The sequence below is a fragment of the Pinus tabuliformis genome, chromosome 3_1, assembly GCF_031772625.1.
Source record: "Pinus tabuliformis cultivar Carrire ecotype Pingquan chromosome 3_1, CPIR1, whole genome shotgun sequence".
Taxonomy (NCBI): domain Eukaryota; kingdom Viridiplantae; phylum Streptophyta; class Pinopsida; order Pinales; family Pinaceae; genus Pinus; species Pinus tabuliformis.
The window spans coordinates 2,024,649-2,040,268 of record NC_142301.1 but is presented as its reverse complement, the minus strand read 5'-3'; the positions used below and the strand labels follow the sequence as shown (position 1 = coordinate 2,040,268).

At 42.7% G+C, this 15,620-nt stretch overlaps 1 protein-coding gene across 1 annotated transcript in view; it reads right to left on the bottom strand.

The window, feature by feature from the left end:
- LOC149185482 (uncharacterized) overlaps positions 1 to 15,321 on the bottom strand; it is a 67,266-nt gene extending 51,945 nt beyond the window's left edge. The window contains exon 1 of the mRNA XM_089412412.1: positions 15,245 to 15,321. Within this exon, the coding sequence (XP_089268538.1) occupies positions 15,245 to 15,321 (77 nt within the window). The remainder of the gene's footprint in view (positions 1 to 15,244) is intronic.
- Between the last annotated feature and the right edge of the window lie 299 nt (positions 15,322 to 15,620).

The following is a 15,620-nucleotide window of genomic DNA, read 5'->3' as shown; positions in this document are numbered from 1 at the left end:
TCCATATACCTGACATCCTACTAACCTACCTGCAATATCATATCCAGTAAGTTTGTCCCATAGGAGCTCATAACTACTAAGTGATTTACTTGTACCCACCTACTAAGAGAATCTGTGACCCTATTCTCCTTTCCTTTGATGTACCTGATCTCGAAGTCAAACTCACAAATTGTGGCCAACCATCTAGCTTTCCTGGCGTTCAAATTCAATTGGTCAAACAAATACCTCAACCCAATGTGATCACTCATCAATACAAACCTCCTTCCAACAAGATAGTGCCTCCACATATTCAATGCATATATGATCATTGCTAACTCCAAAACATGTGTTGAGTAGTTCTTCTCGTGCTCATTTAGTTTCTGTGACTCATAGTATACCACCTATGCTTCCTGCATAAGGACTCCACCAAGTCCTTTTTTTCAAGCATTTATACATACTACAAACTCTTTGTCTAGATATTCACTATTTAACACGGGAGCATGTGTCAACAACTGCTTAAGCTACTCAAAAATAGCCTCACACTCCTCTGTCCATTTGAATTTCTTACCTTTCCTCTACAGTGATGTGATAGGATAAGCAATCTGTGAAAAGTTCTTAATGAACCTCCTGTAATAGCCTGCCAATACCATTAAGGATCTCACCTCATCCACTATTCTAGGAGCTACCCACTCCATGATGGATCTTACCTTTTCTGGATCTACTGCAATTCCCTTATTGGAGACAACATGTCCCATGTAATGTGCCTCAATCCAAAAGAAACTGCACTTGCTAAGCTTAGCATACAATTGATTTTCTCTCAACAACATCAACACTGCTACTAAATGCTCTTCCTCATTTTTAGAATATACCAATATGTCATCAATGAACATAATAACAAACTTATCAAAATAAAAATGTAACACGCTATTCATCAAACACATAAATGTAGCTGGAGCATTAGTTAATCCAAATGGAACTACAAAAAACACATAATGCCCATACCTGGTTGGAAAGTTATCTTGTAAATGTCCTCCTCTTTGATGCGTACCTGGTGATATTTAGATCTCAAGACGATCTTAGAAAACATTGATGCTCCCTTCAGCTGATCAAACAAGTCATCAATCATCGATAATGGGTACCTGCTCTTGATATTTACTTTGTTCAACTGCCTGTAGTAAATGCATAATCTGAGAGTACCATCTTTCTTCTTCACAAACAATACCGATGTGCCCCAAGGTGATACACTTGGTGTTAGAAAATTATATATTACGGAGCAATGGAACACATAAAATATTGCAGAAACATAAACACAGAAAATGAATAAAACAAGAGAGACATAGATATATGTGGTTCACCCAATTTGGGCTACGTCCACGGAGAAACAACCATTCCTTCCTTTTATATTATCTAGCAAACTGAAGAGATACAACCTACAACAGATCCGCTGTAACACCCTCTTTGCTCTCAATCTCCTCTCTCTTCCTCACTCAGAATACAGATATTCATAGATGCAATACAATTCCCGCATATATAGTGAGGGGTTGCTTTCTAGGGCAAAAAACCCTAAATTAAACAAAACTTCTACCATCAGATCATCTGCCTAATGAACGGCCTAGATTGACTAGAAAATTACTAGACTTTTACAAGGCAATTTTACATCTATTTTTAGCTTCGGGGGTGCTGCCCTCGAACCCCCACCGGGGGACCGCTGGCCCCCGGACCCCCCAGCTGGGGGGCATTTACCCCCGTGGGGGGGACAAGTCCCCCCTGCACCCCCCCCGTGGAGGGGTGTACAGTCTTCCTGGGGTATACATCCGGCTGAAACCTTTGAATACAGAAGATAATCAGGCTCCACACCCAACACTTGGTCTAATGTATCCTTTGTCCAACATGTACTTTAACTGCAACTTCAACTCAACCAACTCATGTGTGCTCATCCTGTAAGGTGCTTTTGATGTTGGAGCTGCCCTTGGCACTAACTCAATATAAAAGTATACTTACCTGTGAGGTGGAAACTATGAAATGTCCTCAGGAAATACATCCTGAAACTGCTGTAGAACTGGGTATCTGCTCAAAACATCTGCATCCTTAACTTCCTTACCCTTGTCACTAGAAATGTGCACTGCAAATAACTTACACCCTTTTCTGCGACTACGCTTTGCCTACATAGTGGTCACCATCCTAACTGATGTGGATTTCTTCTTTCCCTGTAATACTCTTGGTTCTTTGTTGTCATCAACACACTCAATTTATTTATCATAACAATCCACTTTGGTTCTATGAAGTTACAACCAATCCATGTCCAACAACATACTATATGATCCCAACGGTAATACATTCAAATTTGTTGTGGTAGGCATGCCATTAAAATCAAATGCACATGCTCTTACCCAATGATGAACTTGCTTCTTTATACCTATAGCCAATTGCATTAACCAAGACTCTGCATGTAATTCCTTACTCAAACCACACTTATTCACCAAGTGAATACTAACATAACTATAATTAGATCCAGGGTCAATCAAAATAGAAATAACTTGATCACAAAGCTTACCATCCATCTCAATGATAGATGCCTAATGGTCTGCCTCTTTGTTATCCAATGCTGCATACATACAAAGAACGCTCTGACCAACATCCCCAATAGTCTGTGCCTCCTGCGCACTATATATCTGAGGCCTACCAGCCTAATTATTCGGACAATCTCTCTTAAGGTTCTCCTTACCGCATGTCCAACACTCCAACCGACCAGTACCATCACCTCTATGTTGTTTGTGACCCATGTCCCTATCTAGCTGCATTGAACCTCTTTTGCGGTGCCCCATTTTCTTTCACATCTACATTCTGAGGCCTTGTTCTTTTCGGCTGCCATTTACCTTTACCTTTATCTTTCCCTTTCCATCCTTGCTGAGATTCATTCTTACGCTTTGACTATTCATAGCAATGTTTCAATTTCCCAATGACTTCCTCAAGTGACTGAGGCTCATCATACTCAATCTGATCTCTAAATGCTAATGGAAATCCACTGACAAATCATTGAACTTTAGCCTTCTCATCTTTAAGATATGGTACATACCTCAATAGCTCCAGAAACTTGGTCGTGTACTCTTCATCTATCATTGATAACATCTTTAGCTCATAGAAATCTTTGGCCTTACTGTCATAGTACCTTTTAGACAAGTATTTCTTCCTAAAAAGCCTCTTGAACTTATGCCAACTCAAGTCATTTGTCCTGATGTCTCTGACCTGCTTCACATCTTCCCAACAAATGTCTTATTTACCTTTCAAGATGAAGATCACTACTCTGGCCTTCATGTTATCTGTGTAATTATGCAACTCAAAGAATTTGTACATCCCAAGTATCCAAGCCTCTACATCTTCTAGCTTCTTCACATCTCCATCAAAAGTAGGTGGCTTTGGTTTCTTAAACTCATCTGGAAAGTATCCCTTATCAATCCTCTTGTAAGGGTGATAAGGATGATGATCATGATGCATATCAGAACTAGAACTAGAATAATAATTATATCCATCACCTCTCCTATCTAGAGTATCTAACAATCTGCTATATCTAATCATGTCATCTCAATCTGACTTGTAACCACCATGAGACTTATTGCCATATGCCCCATTAGTTTTGTCCTCCTGTCCATGGTTGATCTGAAGTGGTCCTTGTCACTGCAATTCTGACAAACTTTGAAGAAGTATAGCATTAACCTTTACTTGTTTCTCTTGTGCCTGTATGATCCTGTCATTGTCTGCCTTACAACTCCTTATTTCTTCCTTCAAGCTTCTCAATGTGTCTGCCAAATCAGAAGAGTGCCCAACACCACACTACTCATTTGACTCATAGGGAGAGTTTCTATAGTCTACCATCTTACTAGCAATTTGATCTCTTTCCTGCAAGGCATATTGTGTCAGCTAAACCAAATCGCAAGAAATCAATGTACCTTAGCATAGCTCGGGGAGGATATATCATCTGCAAGATCATCAAATCAGAGTGATACGTGAATAAATTAATCATAACAACATATAGACATATACCAATAAGGGCATCAACACCTAACATCATTCTAACTAAACTCCAGTCAGAAATGCATGACCATATCAATTATACATACCATGACCTCATGCATGACAACAACCATTATGCCACTATACCCATGGACACATACAAACATCAATATGCATAAGAAATGTGTAATCAACCTGTTGTAGTGGTTGCAACATCCTCCAAAATTTTGGCCTGCATCCAATTTCAAAGCCTCCTTTGAGAGTTTTACTTGATGACTGCACGCACTTGGGTTCACTCTGTGAGCTCGTGTGAGTCTTCACACCCACCTTGCTTGATCATTCCACTAACAACTTTTTCATGTTGATGTCAATGTCATGCTTGCAACCATGTTTTGGTCATACACAAGGTCTTTGCTTCATGTGTATGTGTTGTGTTTGCTATGTAAACATCCATCGTGCTCGCACACAAAGTCATTTACACTGATCAATCGCAAGCGTCGTGCTTGTCACTCACATCGTTGGTCAGTCATGTTGATCATATGTGTCTGGATAGTTTGAGTCGTCTCATCGTCAAGTCATGTAAGTGTGTGTTTGCAAGATCAAGTTTGAATCTTTTCACTCGATCACACATAGTCATTTTTCTGAGGTTATGATGACCGGATTCCCCTCTGACATCCAGATCTTCACCCCACCATCGACTCGATCGAATGTCACGCAGAACAACACAGAAGTGCCAAGAAATCCATTTCAAGTTGTGATTCCCGCAAGCAGATCAATCAACCTTCCTGATGGTCAACTAGATAATTTGATCTGGCAGTCACCTCGGGATGATTCCCCTCAAAAATTGCGCAAAAGCTATAGACCTTGCCCATTTCGTTGACTGAGAAAATTGTACAGATAGGCCGGACAGGCACCCAGCGCCCGTCCCTGTCTCCCTTAGAAAATTGCATAGTTTTTCCAGCCACCCTCCAGTCAGTCGACTGGCTGCTCACTTAGAAAATTGCGCAGATTTCATGAGCAAGCCCTCTGCTACCCAACAGTGCAGTCAACTCAGAAATTGCACAAAGGTGATCAGCAGGCCAACCTCCCAGCATTAGCTCAGTTTTTCTCGCACTAGCATCTCCCAGCAGCTGACTACTAGTTCCCTCTAGGAATTGCGCGGTTTTTATTGCCAAGATCCTGACAGCTGACTGCCAGTTCCCTCCAGGAATTGTGCAGTTTTTGTTGCTAAGCTCCCTCCAGGAATTGTGCATTTTTTGCTGCCAAGCTCCCGAAAATTGACTGCCAGTTCCCTCTAGGAATTGCGTAGTTTTTGCTGCCAAGCTCCTGACAGCTAACTACCAGTTCCTTCTAGGAATTGCGCAGTTTTTGCTAGCAAGCTCCCAGCAGCTAACTGCCAATTCCCTTCAAGAATTGGGTAGTTTTGGCTGCCAGGCTCCCGCTGCTCTCTCCTTCCAAAAATTGTGTAGATTTTGTGTGCCCAACCTTCCTACAGCCCAAACTGCTCCTCTAAAACAATTTGCATAACTTTTTCCTCCAGTTGAGCTAGACCCCGCTAACAGTCGTTGTCGATCCGGATTGCCCGTCTCCATCACACGGTGACTTCTGTGGATTTTTCACCAGCAGTTCCCTAAGCCTCCATCTTAGCTCAAAACTAGCAACCTTGTCTCCTCTCCTGGTCACCTACATCTGAAACGATCATGCATCATGGTATACTAGGAGGTTTATGGATTTGATGTCTTCTCGTCATGAGTGACTGCAGATACATGTATACAAACAAACATGGCATGATGACAGATGGGATGAACAAAGGGAGTACATGTAGAAGGACATGTTCACCGACGGATGAACAAACGATGCATGCAAAGAGATGTGCTCACAAATGGACGAACATGAAAGGATGCATTCGCACACGGACGGACGGACGAGCGAACATGAAAGATGTGTTCACGGACGGATGAACGGATGAACATGCACTTTTCGTAAATGGGCGAACCTGTCAAGCATGCTAACATACAAGCAAGGAGAAACGTGCTAATGCAATATCAAGCGAACCCAACGACCATCAAAGACTCTGCGCACCTTGCTAAGCAGAGGTGAAGCTGTGACACACCATGAGGACGTCCATCACCCAACAACACTACAGCTTAACATGCGCACCAGCAGCAGCACGAATGTACCAGCACTGTCGTGTCGAGTCTTTGTTGGCTTGAGGGGGCCTGACCCAGGTTCAACGTTAATTAGCCAAACAAATCCCTACACTACTAGCCCTTTCTGTAGAAATTCCCACTATAGATCACCAGATAATGCAATATACTAAAGCAAAATACAAGATCTACTTCTACAACAAACTTTGCGGAAGCTTAATCGAATATGAGCAAGATCAATGAAAACACATATAACTGAGAATGAGAAATCAATCACACATAACACAAAAGAAATAACCCGGGGAAAGCCTCAGACTAAAACCCCAACTCTGTATTATCATACAAGTGGAAATATAGTCTGGCTTACAAAACGAATCAGCTCACAAGCTATCCTGCTCCCTTTGCAATCCCTCTGTTGCTCATAGACAGTCAAAGGCATCTCTCAAACCTTCTCCTCTACCCTCCAAGCCTCCTATTTCTTTGTGCAATTTTCTTTGGGGTCCAATGCAACCACTTGTGTGAATTGGCCTCTTCACACACTCACTAACCTCTAATCTAATTGTGCATTCCTGAAGGAGATAAATCCTTCTCCATGGATGAGCTTCCTTTATAGTAAAAATCCATGCAACTAATAGTACACCATCCCTCCTTTGATCTCAACTGGGTCTCTGTCTGAACTGACATGCATGAGTTATTCATGAGAGAATATTCAGTTATTTGAAGTGCAGCAGTTATATGCAAGCATGCATTAACTAACTGAACTCACATTAATTTAAACAAACTGTTTAAATCAATCTAACTGGACTTGACTCAGTTAACTGAGCCAACTAATTACAACTCAAATTAGAACTCATCCTTATCTCTTTAATTGATGGATAAATTCCTCAATTAATGGAGAAACTGTTGCATGTCCTCACATAGACTTCATGTTTGATTTTTCACAACTAATTAACTCATGGTGAATTAATTAATTTATTTTCAAACAGCTGTTAAGTTCAAATTTGAATTTTACTTCCTATTTTTAGTTCAGGGATTGACTAAAATAGGAATCCATCCCAAACTGCTAAAAATAGAAATGCTATTTTTAGCACTTCCATTTTTCATTCCCTGTTGCTCAATCCAGCACTGGTACCCAAACTGCTATTTATAGCAGTGCTATTTTTAGCATTTCTTGTTGCTATTTTCAACACTCCCTCTCAACAAGAAAGACATTCAACTCGAACCCGATCCTGTACCTTTGGAATGTTTTTCATGCAACACTTCACCAAGTATGGTTGCTCTAGCAACTCTAGAAACAAAAAAACTCTCCACTGACCTCTCTATTGGGCTAGAAACATACTCTGATGCTGAAGCTCTACCTGCTGCTGACAAGTGCTCCCTCTCTGACCTCGGAGTTTCTGCAACACTCCATGCATCTTGCACCGTTGCACACCTCTCTGTGCCATCCTGCACTAGTGCAACACTCCTGTGCCTTTCGCATTGTTGCGGCCTGCTAGCTCTACACTGTCTTGAGACTCCTGAACTGTAGCTCTCTCTGCCGCTCCATCCGCATTTGTCTCTACCCACTTAGTTAGTCCTGCTACTCCTCGTCGGGGCTCTTGTAGCAAATTCGAATCAAAGAAGCTGGGTACCTCAAGGATCCTACCCCTATTCCAGCCTTCTTGTGATGATCACTCCACATCGCCCCACCTCCTACTTGGAGGTATGGATGCATTTGATCCCTCTACCCACCTGGCTCGAAATTTCCCCCTACTGGAGGTCTCTACATGAGTAGATGTATCTACTCGATCTCCTCTCAGCTTCTCTAGTTGTGGCTGCTCCACAACCTCCTGAAGCTGCTTCACCAATCGTGGCTCCTCCACAATCATTTGAGACTTCTTCAGGTACTGCATGCTGAGAGGTAATGTACTCTTCCTCTCAACCACCAAGTCTCCATCAGTTGCCTTGCTCCTCAAGTCTTTGCATGCATCTTGAACCTCAAGAGCATACAAGTTATTGACTTGTGAACCGATCTGCTTCACCTGTCTTATGGTGATGTGTCGAAGGAAAACCTTTCCCTTACTGAAGACTACATCATAGCCTCTGTCTTCCAGCATTGCGATCGAGACCAAATTTTTCTTCAGTCTTGGTACATACTTGACATCGGTCAAGGTAATGCGAGCTCCATGCTCCCTCTGAAAAACAACTGTGCCTACACCTGAGACACTATACTTTTCATCATTATCCATCACAATCTGCATCTGGAGATCCTTCTCCTCCAAGGTACTGAACAAACTCTTGTCGCCGATCATGTGGAAAGAAGCTCCACTGTCAGGAAATCAACCACTTCCCACCATGGATGAAACGATGCATGTGAAAAGTGTGAAATCCAACTTGAACTGTGAGGCCAATGCCTCACCTTCTAATCCTTCCATGGATCCCTTCTTGGATTTCCTCAGTGGACAATTTGTAGCAAAATGGCCCAGCTCATGACAACGAAAGCATCGCACTTTTGATTTGTCAAACTTCTTCCCACCTTGGGAAGAACTTGATAGGGAAAGAGAATCCTTCTCCTTCCCCTTCTTCACCTTACTCGCTAAGGCACAATTTTCTTCATCCTCCATGTATGAAGAACCATCTCTAGTGCTTCTTCTTATCTCCTCCTGCATCAAATCCAACCAAAGTTGTTCCCAATCTGGCAGTTTCTCTCTTCCATTAACTGAGTCCTGGTAGCTATGCCAGCTCTTAGGAAGACTGAGGAGTGCAAGACTCACCATGTCATCATCAACTGTCGTGATCCCTACACTTCCAAGCTCATCCCTGCATGTGGTGAGCTTGTTCAGATACGTAGAGATTGTGTCGCCCTTTTCACACTTGATCTTCCAAAGCTTGTCCTTCAATGCCAGCTTCCTCTGATCGCTGCTATTCTGATATAGATCTTTCAATGTTATCCACATTGAAAATGGTGTCTCCTTCCCATGGAGACTCAAGACTATGTGATCTTGAACTCCCTCCAGAAGGATTCTCCTTGCTCTAGCCACACACTTTTTCCATTCCGCCAGTTGAGTAGCATTAGTCGACTTGGGGACTTCTTGATCAATGAAGTCCTTTAGACCGTTATCCTCTAATATTGCCTCCATGCGATCCTTCCAAGCTATATAATTCGAGCTACCATCAAGGGAATACTCGAGTCTTAAACCACTGAACGCCATCGATGAAATTGAGATGTGATAAGAACTCGATTTCTATATTCAGGAATCACAAACTTCGAACTTCTCCCTTCTTGTATACTATTATTCCTTGATCACCTTTGCTCCGATACCATGTAGAAATTCCCACTGTAGATCACTAGATAATGCAATATACTAAAGCAAAATACAAGATCTACTTCTACAACAAACTTTGCGGAAGCTTAATCGAATATGAGCAAGATCAATGAGAACACATATAAGTGATAATGAGAAATCAATCACACATAACACATAAGAAATAACCCGGGGAAGCCTCAGCCTAAAACCCTATTGAAAATGGCAACAAGAAATGTTAAAAATAGAAGTGCTAAAAATAGCAGTTTGGGTACCAGTGCTGGATTGGGCAATAGGGAATGAAAAATGGAAGTGATAAAAATAGCATTCTATTTTTAGCAGTTCAGTATGGATTCCTATTTTAGTCAGTCCCTAGACTAGAAATAGGAAGTAAAATTCGAATTTGATATAAATAGTAGTTTGTAAATTAATTAATTAATTCATCTTGAGTTAATTAGTTAAGGAAAAACAAACTTGAAGTCTATGTGAGGACATAAAATAGTTTATCTATTAATTGAGGAATTTATGCATCAGTTAAAGAGATAAGGATGAGTTGTAATATTGAGTTGTAATTAGTTGGCTCAGTTAACTGAGTCAAGTCTAGTTAGATTAATTTAACAGCTTGTTAAATTAATGAGAGTTCAATTAGTTAATGCTTGCATGTATGTAACTACTGTATTTCAGATAACTGAGTATTCACTCATGGATAACTCATGCATGTCAGTTCAGACAGAGACCCAGTTGAGATCAAAGAAGGGACAGTGTACTATCAGTTGGATGATTATTTTTCCTATAAAGGAAGCTCATCCATGGAGAAGGATTTATCTCCTTCAGGACTGTGTAGTTGGATCAGAGGTTAGTGAGTGTGTGAAGAGGCCAATTCACACAAGTGGCTGCACTGGACCCCAATCAAAATTGCGCAAAGAAATAGGAGGTTTGGAGGGCAGAGGAGAAGGTTTGTGAGAAGCCTTTGACTGTCTATAAGCGGCAGAGGGATTGTACTAAGAGCTGGATAGCTTCTGAGCTAAGGTTTTGTGTAATCCGGAGATATTTCCACTTGTATGATAATACAGAGATTGGGGTTTTAGGCTGAGGCTTTCCCCGGGTTATTTATTTTGTGTTATGTGTGATTGATTTCTAATTCTCAGTTATATGTGTTCTCTTGATCTAGCTCAATTCGATTAAGCTTCCACAAAGTGTTGTAGAAGTAGATCTTGTATTTTGCTTTAGTATATTGCATTATTAGGTGATTTATAGTGGGGATTTCTACATGGTATCAGAGCTAGCTGATTTGTAGAAAAGGTTCTACAAACCCCAACTCTGTATTATCATACAAGTGGAAATATAGTTTGGATTATAAAAAGAATCAGCTCACAAGCTATCCTGCTCTCTCTGCAATCCCTGTGTTGCTCATAGACAATCAAAGGCCTCTCTCAAACCTTCTCCTCTACCCTCCAAGCCTCCTATTTCTTTGTGCAATTTTCTTTGGGGTCCAGTGCAGCCACTTGTGTGAATTGGCCTCTTCACACACTCACTAACCTCTGATCTAACTACGCAATCCTGAAGGAGATAAATCCTTCTCCATGGATGAGCTTACTTTATAGGAAAAATCCATCCAACTGATAGTACACTGTCCCTCCTCTGATCTCAACTGGGTCTCTGTCTGAACTGACATGCATGAGTTATTCATGAGAGAATATTCAGTTATTTGAAGTGCAGCAGTTATATGCAAGCATGAATTAACTAAATGAACTCACATTAATTTAAACAAACTGTTTAAATCAATCTAAGTGGACTTGAATTAGTTAACTGAGCCGACTAATTACAATTCAAATTAGAACTCATTCTTATCTCTTTAACTGATGGATAAATTCCTCAATTAATGGAGAAACTGTTGCATGTCCTCACATAGACTTCATGTTTGATTTTTCACAACTAATTAACCCATGGTGAATTAATTAATTTATTTTCAAACAGCTATTAAGTTCAAATTCGAATTTTACTTCCTATTTTTAGTCCAGGGATTGACTAAAATAGGAATCCATCCCGAACTGCTAAAAATAGAAATTCTATTTTTAGCACTTCCATTTTTCATTCCCTGTTTCTCAATCCAGCACTGATACCCAAACAACTATTTATAATAGTGCTATTTTTAGCATTTCTTGTTGCTATTTTCAACACTTTCGGCATCAGCCCGCAGAGCGTGGATCGAAGTCTCACCCAAAGCAGTATGGGGGGATGATGGAACCAAGTTTCCACACCTTGAGATGGTTGTGATGTCATTTGATTCCCTTTGTCCCTGCCTTCACGCAGGTCGCTTCGCTCTAGGGCTTGCAAGACAAGCCTTTTAGTCTGTCCTTTAATACCTCCGCGAAAGGGTATTATTGACCTTCGCGCAGCCCTAGCCGGTTGCTCAGGTACTTTCGCGCTGCTATGGCAGCGTGCCATGCAGATTCCCCAGTTAGTCTAAGTGATTTGCTTATCTTATGACATAATTAAATTTAACACCATGTAAACAGATATCCTTGATCATGTTCAGTTATCTAATGTATTTGTATTCATTCGCGCATCATAGAAGCATAATAAAGGAAATTCATATATAACATATCAAGATGAAATAACAGAACAAAGACACAGAAATTGCAGAATATATTTCTTTATTAATATCTTCCAAGTGTTTACAAATTCTGTCCACCCTGTGCACATAGCTGCAGGGGTCCACGCACTCAGCTGCAGACTTCTACCCTAGGCCTTTGCACACTCAGCTGTAGAGCCTCTACCTACGCTACAACCCAAGACTTAGACTTCTTACTTCAAAGCTATGACTCTCTTACATTATTCATCATTCTATGTCTCTAAAACTACTTAGAGCTTAACTCTTTTTATACAATCCCATGGTCCGCGGACCATGGGTAGATCTCTTTCCAGCCGACTTTACTTTAAAAAACTAAGGGTAGACTACCCTTTATGACACATAACACCTTCACACTCTGCGACCATAAGATGTGGAGACTTTACCATCTTATTACAAAATTTAACTCAAACATGGGATTTTAGACCCAAAACTGCCCTTGGGGGATCCCGCTCCCAACAGGCCCCCAACACAAACATCATGACTCGCCCTCATGTCACTCGGTAGGCGTGGAGATCTTTGATCGAAGCCCATCCAACTCAACCTGTGTGACCGCTACCTCGGTCGTGCATTGAGCTGCCGCCGCTTCACATCTTCCACTGTCTTCTCAGTCACTTCTCCTACGCTGTCAGCCTAAAGCTTTTGTTGTGTTGCTTGTAGAGTCGCAAGCTTGCCTTCAATATTTCTTGTGACTACGTAAGCTTCCTCTAGCTAGGGCTTTAGTCGCACCTTCAGTACTGCTTCCTTGTGCAGCACTACATCCACCTGTTCCTTCACCTGCTTGGCCTCTTGCAGCTTGGCTAGCCTCTATGTCAGTGCGACGATTCGTGTTATGCCCTTAACTTCATCGTAGCGCTGTTGTATCTCACGCACTTCCGTCTCTAGCCTCTGTACATTTGGGTCATCCTGTAAGCTTGTCAGGACCTCAAATGATTACTCGAACAATTGTGTGTAGTCTGCTACTACACTTTCTACTTCCATGACTGCCTCTGTGACAACGGTCGCTTGTTTTTCCTTAATTTCTGGCAGTGTCGAGGGCTAGGCCCTTAGCTATAGCTTGATAATTTGTAGGTTCAGTTCCAACTGAACCCACACCATCTCAGTCTGAGTGTCGCGCAGCCCTATGGCCAACTTGTAGATACAGACCTCGACTGGCTCTTCCTCTAGAATGGCCAACTCTGGAACCATTCTGCATGCCTTCTCAACAACCTGCATGATCTTCTTACTCTCGTTGGTCACCTCGGTCTCAACGGCGATGGAAGCATTTCTTTATAGGGCCATTTGTTCGTTGTTGATCCACTGTTCACTAATCACCTAGAGGGCGCGGTGCTCTCGGGCCCTCATTTAAGCAATTACTCCATCCTACAAGAGGTGGAGTGCTTCATGCGGAAGCACTGCCAGGTTCAACCCAACTCCCTTCAAGGTGCTGACAGTGGGTCTGTCAACCTCATTGTCTGTGGTCAGTGCTCCATTTGGAAACACTATCGCAATGGAAGCCTTCGTGGACAGCATATCAACAACCTCTGAAGTGCCAATGGCCAAGGTGGTAGACATCATACCAGCCGGCGACATGCGGGTCTGCAACTCCTGCAACTCGGTCTGGATAGCCCCTAGTATGATCTGCTGCTACTGTTCAAATTTCTGAAGGGCCCCCGCGGTGACATCTCTGATTGTGTCACCAATATCATGTATGTCTCCCTTCGTCAATGTGATAGGGTCCAATGAGGTCTCGGTTTCCTTGGATTTCTTTCTGGACCCTCCCTTTTCTAGCTCTCTCGGGTGCTTAATGCGGGTGACGTCTCCTTAGGGTCCACGCCATGCTGCTCTATCTCTTCCTCTTCGGTCTCAGGTGAAGGCGACCACGCACCTTTTTCAGAGCCCCGCTTTGTGCCACCTCTCTATTTTCCTACCTCCTTTCCTGCTTGCTCTATCTGGGCCTTCTTAACAGCCTCCTTTTTCCTATTTTCGACTAGCTGTGCCATCTTCAACTTGGCCTCCTCCTTCTTCTTCTACACGGCAGACTTGCTTCCACCCACCATCAAGTCTGTGGTAGTGGGCCAGTCCGTCAGTCATTAATCGAGCATCGCATCGATGGCATCATTCGTGGCCAAATACTATAAGTCGTACCACTTCTGCGTAGGGTCCTTATGCGCCCTGGTAGATACTAGATGGAAATCGGCTTTGAACTCGGAATAGCTCTGCAGGTTAGTGTACATTGTGTACGACAATCACGGCTTGCAATTGATGGCCATCCTAATATTCATCTCCATCAAGATCTAGAATATCTTGCTGTCCCAAACTCGCTACGTGTCCTTGGTTGCCCACAGTGAAGCGTACTTCGCTACTTCAGGGAGGTTTGGCACGACCAAAGGGAATTGGCTCTCCTCTGGTAGCTCCCATGCTACCATCACAATCGACAGCGAGAGCCACATATAGTGGAATGTCTTTCTTTTCTCTTATGCTTTGACGCAGTTCACCAAGAACTCTCCGTGAAGGTTGTTCGACCAGTTAAACTGGACTCCTTCCGTGCACTGTTGTGTGAGTGCGACAACAGGCACCAGTACCTCATCAGCATAGAACTTCCGCATCACCTTCCCTACAAGGATCTGCGTTGCTACCTTCACAGTGGGGTCATAGATGCTGGAGATAGCGTACCCGCGCGACTTCTTTACCAGCTTGAATTTCTCCTTCATTGACTTTGCAAGAGCCTATTCGCCACCCTTGCTGCCAAACATCATTGCTGGATTCTCACCTATATATGACAGGCGTGTTATGTGGTGAATCAACATATCTGTGATGGGTATTGGCTCCTCCAGCCATAGACACCCATCATGCACCAAGCACAATAGCTGCTTGATGACCAAAACTATCACCGGGGTGCGGTTATAGTGCGACACCCAGAGTAGGTTGAGAACCCTACCTTCTCTACTCCTTTGAGCCACCTCCACGGCTCTAATGCAGTCATTCTTGTATTTGTGTCTATGATACGGCACATCAGCTGCTCAGTCGCCAGGTGCGGGAACTTCTCGTGGTCCGCCAAGTCCTAGTCTTTAAGCTTTAGTATCGGCACTCGAGCCAATCATGGACCATCGAAAACAATTTCATTCGGTAGCAAAGTGGTTTGTAGGGGAGTCTTACTCTCATCATTGTCCTTTGGGACCTTGGACTTAAGCTTGCGTGGAGGGACATACTTCAACAATCGTGTAATAGGGTCCATACTCTGGGTTTTAACCTCCTCTACTTCCATTGCAAAATCCTCATCGTCCATCGGGATGTCTTTGATATCCTCCTCCTCTGCTTCTAGGTTTATAGCCTTGCATTTATCTTGTGCAATGGGCTTTGGTGGGTTTCGCCTTGGCAAGGTGTGCACCGGTATGGCAGGCTACTTGCCCTTCTTGTCCTTCATAGTATCCTTAGTTGGAGTTGGCTTTGGTCTCAGTGTTCTTGGCGACTTAGGGACTTTGCCAATACTTTGGCCACTTCCGGAGCAACTACTTTCGCTTCTATGTCCATTTCCTGTGTCAGCTCCTCTACTACTTGCTCAGTATTTATAACCTCTGGGGGCGT